General features: G+C 39.2%; 1 protein-coding gene across 4 annotated transcripts in view; it reads left to right on the forward strand.

The window, feature by feature from the left end:
* The window catches only part of RHOBTB1 (Rho related BTB domain containing 1), a 48012-nt gene extending 43670 nt beyond the window's left edge, over positions 1–4342 (forward strand). For all 4 annotated transcript variants that reach the window (XM_059851128.1, XM_059851130.1, XM_059851129.1 and 1 more), the window contains 3 exons: positions 256–344; positions 1439–1544; positions 2047–4342. In XM_059851128.1, the coding sequence (XP_059707111.1) occupies positions 256–344; positions 1439–1544; positions 2047–2216 (365 nt within the window). In that variant the 3' untranslated portion in view covers positions 2217–4342. The remainder of the gene's footprint in view (positions 1–255; positions 345–1438; positions 1545–2046) is intronic.
* Positions 4343–6000: the final 1658 nt, after the last annotated feature.

Genomic DNA, 6000 nt, shown 5'->3' on the forward strand with positions numbered 1-6000 from the left:
AAAGACTAGTGGCTGCTGAACTTTGTGCTTCTATAAGTGGTTATGAACCACATCTTCAGCCACAGCTCTAAAGGTCAGGATTTGACTTCCCCCAAATCTCAGCTTGCTGAGGGTACCTGTGTGAACATGGCCCCTGCATAATGCTGGTTACCAGCAGGAGGAGGGAGAACATGCTGCCTGGGTTCTTTGTGACCATGGTTGGACCTTGCAATGGGGCTGTTTGTCCTGTGAATGATGAGTTTTCTCCCCTAACAGAGCAGCATGCAGTGCAAGAGCTGACAAAGGCCTCCATGAGCGGCGTTGCAATAGATGGAGAAGTCCTCTCCTATTTGGAACTGGCACAGGTCAGTGTACACAGCCTTCTGAAGAGATTCTGGTCAGCTGCTGGACTTGCTTGTAGCTCCCTACTGGTTCTGAGCATTGCTTCCAAGTGGCTCAAAGCCTGCACTTCTGAGAGTGACTGACAATAAAACTTAGTTCTATCTTCTATTTTAAAGGAGTTTTTTTTTCATAAGTTCAAAGGTAAAATATCCCTTTAAGTAACCTCAGAAGAGTTGTTTTTCAAATATATATTTTAGTTTGTCTTGATTGTGGAACTTCCAAGCTCCGTGTTCTCATGACCATGATGCACTAACTAACATGAAAAGTGATGTAATGAAGCTGTTCAGCTTTGTAATGGTGATCGATTCTTGCGTTCCTTTCAATTCAGTTCCTGGAGATATATTTAGACCTGTTCTGCAAAGATAACATTTCTTGAATCCTTAAACTGGCTACTTAAATTCAATCACCTCATAATTCAGAGTATGTGCAAATCTTCTTTATGTTCAAGTGCATTTCAATATTTCTTGAGTCCCATAAATAATTTAAAGAGAGACCTCCCATCTCACAGTTAAACTGCACGCCTGTTTCCCAAAATGCAGCAGACTCCCAGCTAGAGTGGAACAAGCTGAAATATTTACATTTTATTATTCTTGATTTCACACTAACAACGAGTCAGCTGCAGCTTGGCTTGAAGTAGCACTAAAACACTGCACAAAAGTAGCACTAAAACACTTGCCACCATGCAAGATTCCCTGCAGCTGTTTTCGAGACCCTCTGTGCAATACCTGTAATCCTGTCGCAAAACCAGAACTGAACCCCTCCCAAGAGAAAGCAGCTCACTTCACTTCATTTTTATCTTAGGAAGGGAAATCTTTCTTTTATTTCCTTCTCCTGGCTGGAGACAGAAGCAATATCTCTAAGTACTGTTAGAATATCTGTGGCCAGCACCTAGCTCATGTTTATGCTCCGAGATCAGAGCTGACAGTCAGAATGATCACCTGGGAGAGTACAGCCAGGTACCATCTGCTGGGACCATTCCAGCTTTAGCTGTTAATAGGGGCTGCAGAATGAATGATAACCCCAGGAAATGGAATAAGCTCTTTGTTTTTCTTCACAGTTTCACAATGCTAACCAGCTGGCAGCTTGGTGCTTGCACTACATCTGCACCAATTACAACAGCGTTTGCTCCAAGTTCCGCAAGGAAATCAAAGCTAAATCTTCAGGTATGGGCAACTTCCCCGCCAGTTTTCACCAGGTTTCCCCTTCTTTCTCCCCACCCGGTTGATTAAACATAAAGGCAAAGATGAACTCACATAACTAAGCCATGAGACTGAACCTCTGTGCTGTCTTGAACAGCATTCATAAATTCTTTTCTGCCAAGAAAGGTCATAATCATTAGCCTGATTGCTGGGCAAGCATCATGTTCTTTACCTAATTCAGTGATGCTAAAAGGAAAAGACCTCTTTTCAGGCTCTGCAATGAAAAATACCCTTTGTAAAGGCCTTGCTTTTTTTATAGTTTTGGTGAACTAATGTCTCTTGTATGTAACCACTTTGAAAGTCTTTTCACACATAAAGAAAAGGAAACTGGGTGAGTCCTTTATAAGCCAGCCAGCATAGAGACTGTTTCAATGATTAGCTGCATAGCTTTTTGCAAGACATTTCTGGGATTTGTGTATCTTACTGGCATCTTTGGCGATTTTTTTCATTTTTTTTTTCCCATCAGATAATCAAGAATATTTTGAGAGGCATCGGTGGCCACCTGTGTGGTATTTAAAGGAAGAAGATCACTACCAGCGAGTTAAAAAGGAGAGAGAAAAGGAAGATGTTGCACTGAACAAACATCATTCAAAGCGGAAGTGGTGCTTCTGGAATTCCTCTGCTGTAGTTGCCTGAACAAAGCAAATAAGTGGAAATCCATAGCCAGAAGTTACTCTTATTGTTAGAAATAAGATAAAGTTCAGGTTTTCAGGAAACTGTGTTCCACTTGTGCATTTATTACTCCTAGGGTCAAAAGCACAAGCTCACCGAAAATGAGCCTGGAACAGCTCCTTGAAGTCATATGTATATTTTTGACTGGTAAGCAGATAAATGTCAACCCTTATTACATTACTTTTTATACAAAAAACCCCAAATCCAGCATTAATATTTCAATCTCCAGTTGGGAAATATTTTTATACTGTCTGGTGTATTTTGTTCAGATAAAATTCTGGATACTGTTTTGTTTTACAGACCACAAAATAACCATGTAGCAGCTTTGTAATTAGATTTTAACTATTTTTACTATGCGAGTACAGTGAAATAGACAATCTTCAGTCATAAGAGACTGCTTTTAGAGTATCTCATAAAAAGTCATCTTAGGAAAAAAATCTAGCTCTCTACTATAGGTTGTCTTTTTCAAACTAAGTACTGTGCACTGGTAATATAATTAGATGGTTATTTCCCCTTTCTAAAGCAAAGGGTTAGAATAAGATCCAATAACTGCAAGATATAGAGTGCTTGATCTTTGCTCAGCTGAATAATAGACAGTATAATTACCTGTTCAACTGCAGGCAAATGTATCTCTAATATTTGCCATGTAAGTGCAAATAATTATGACTATGTGGGCCATGTGAAATCTAGTGATTCTAAGTATTCAGAGGTTTTATATGTCTAGATCAAAGAGGATATTTCTAAAATCATTTAGAAGGGCTTATTAATTTATATCCTTATACAAGTATGGATCTGAATGCAAAAAGCAGTTACACTGCTTGCATTTGAATTACTGCATGGCAGTTACCTTGTTCTGCAGGATCTTCACCATGCAGCCGTTCCTCATGCTGACTTCCTTTTTGCTTCAGTGCAAGCAAATGAAAGGGCTGCACAAACAAGTAGATCTAGTTATCTAGTGTTCCGCATTTTGTAAGTGAAGAAGGGTCTTCACACACAAGATGACTTCAGTTTAATCCAATTTATTTTATAGCTTTCCCAGGTAGAACTGAGAATTTTAGGTTATTTTTAAGTAGGTGATGTATTTCCTGTGGAAGTAGATGTTCCCAGAATGCTGGGGGCAGACTGATGGCAGAAAGGCAGGAATTCTGCACAAGTGGTGCAGGACAGGCAAAAGCTTCCAGTGTTCCCAAATAGCCTGTGTGTTTAAGACTTTTTATCAACCATTACTCTAAAGCTGCAGTGTTACACTAGATTACATAAGGATGAGAGCATTTTTTAAAAGACCAAAACTAAAATACATAAACTGTAGAACATACACACGCAATCCTGTGCAGTGTCTCAGGCACAACTCTGTAACCAAGGTAGTATTGTGTATTAGGTTTGTTAATACTGTTCTGTGCTGGCAGCTCAGCACACCAATGTGAAAAGCTGTTTGTTTGTTTGTTTGTGGTTTTTTTCTCTGTATCCAAAGGCAAGGCAGTACAGTCCCCCCCCAGCACTGTAGGTCAGGAAAGGCTTTGGCCTGAAAGCCATAAACACCTCGACATATTTGCATTCTGCATGGACTCAGTGCCAGGCTGAGGCTACCCCAGCTGGGTGGTGGGAGCCACCAGCATGGGAGGAGAGGCTGCTCTACAAACCTGTATGAGGAGAGCAAGTGAGAGATTCCTACCCCTCTGAGATCCATCACCACGTGGTGATAAAGAAGGGCTATAAATGATGGTGGCAAATATGTCTCCTTAATTCTGGGTCAGTGACAATGTGGACAAGAACATGGAATGAGAGAAGGCATGTCAAGACAGAAAAATAGCTGTTGTCATAAAATGTTAACCAGTCACATTTTAAGTAAGTATTGCTACTAGGTTTTACACAACCAAAGCTACTGTATGATTGTAATCTTGCCAAACTGTAATGGATATATAAATGCACCTGAGGTATATGCAATAATATCCAGTTATTCTAGTTATCAGCTACTATAACCAAGTGGCTGGTTCATTTGGTTAATGCTGTCTATGGCCTTTAATCTTGGTGGTTATTTTGTGTTTTTTTATTTTGGAAAAAAAAATTAAATAAAACTGTTTAGTTACAAATTGTCTCCTAGCTCTTTAAAGAAACTTCCTTAATTTTGCCTTGCATCCTTCCCTTCTTAGTGCTGCTTGTAGGCATTCAGTTGTGCTGTCATTCATTGAATTTTACTGAAATTCTCCATATTTGCATAGCACATTAGGATTTATGGTTGGGAATGTCACAAGGAAATCCTACAGTTTGCATATGATATTGGAAGGTTGGTGCTTGTCACTTACTGTTAAAGTGCACAGCAAAAGAAAAACAAACCCCTTGCCACTTTTCCCCATGGTTTCTAATATTTAATTAGCATGATATTACCCAAGGGACATGAAACTAATTCATCATGACAGACACAGGGAGGAAGAATGCAGGTAAACAGCAGGTTGTCTGTAAGGTTTTCAGTATGCTCTAAAATATGTATAAACACTATTTTCCCCACTTTCTCACTGCCTTAGTTGTCAACCATCTTACAGAATTCCTCATTACCTATTAGCAAACCCTCAGCTTCCTGAATACAGCTTGTTTAATTGATAGATATGTAAAGTTGGTACTTTTCTAGACAATTTTTTGCAAGATATCATGCAAAAAATGCCATGTTAAAAGCTTTGAAAGAAATCACAAAGCAATGCCAATGACTCTGAAGGTAAGTACATTCAGCACAGTGTTTGTTTTTCAAGTGCTAATTTATGAAAATGTTACATATCTAATTTACTTTTGAAGGCAAAAATTATTTTTTGAACTTACCATTAGTAAAAGGTAATGGGCTCAAAAGAAAAAGTGGTGATGTCAGATGTAAAAATGTTTCTCTTGTTTATGATAAAAGCAGTAGCATGGGAGGAAGCAGCAAACCAGAAGCATTGCTCTCCAAGCTATTCTGTTTGAAATATTAAGACCAATATTAAGAAGTCTTTGTTTCTGGGTAGTCTTATTCATCTTACCTCTTAGAAACAATGTTTTCCTATTTGTTCTTTAAGACAGAATTTCTGCCTGCAAGTCTTTCTGCACCACAACAGAAACCAGTTTCTGTGGCTTCCTACCTGCAAGTAGCCCACCAAAGCCAGAAATAGCCAGGTGTTGTGTAAGATGGGAGTGGCCAGACCTCAGCCACAACTCCCTGATTTCATTCACTGAAGACCTACTCTTTACAGTCCTTTAGTCAGATCAGGCCTCAAAGTGAGCAAAGGTAAGCTAGACAACACTAAAAATGTGGGTTTGTTATTTAAATAAGGGTTGCCTAGTAGAAGGGAGTAGTCTGGAAATCCCTTCTGAGCACTGAAAGCATGGCTCTAACAGAGGGAGTAAGGAACAGCAGCACAGTGATTTATTGCCCTAATTCTTCAGCAGCTTGCCTACAGATAGCCCTCAAGAATAGCTTATGCCTAGAAGTGTTTGATTTGTAAAATTGGGGGATTTCTTTTTCCATGTTCAAATAACAAGCACTGATAGAGCAACTGAAGGCATTTGGAAATCCTTCTCTCAGGGTCAGGTCTCTCATCCTCTGCACAAAGAGGTTTAGATAAAGATCTAATGTACTAAATAGGATTAATTTTGGTACGCAAACTCCACGATGGTGACATATTTCAATTCTTACAGGCTTCAAGATTAAAGTCTGGTGAAGAGATTTGCTTTGTCAGATGAAACTACAGTTTTGTCCCTATTCTGTCCCTTTTTTTTAAATCAC

The sequence above is a fragment of the Haemorhous mexicanus genome, chromosome 7, assembly GCF_027477595.1.
Source record: "Haemorhous mexicanus isolate bHaeMex1 chromosome 7, bHaeMex1.pri, whole genome shotgun sequence".
In the NCBI taxonomy this organism is placed as follows: domain Eukaryota; kingdom Metazoa; phylum Chordata; class Aves; order Passeriformes; family Fringillidae; genus Haemorhous; species Haemorhous mexicanus.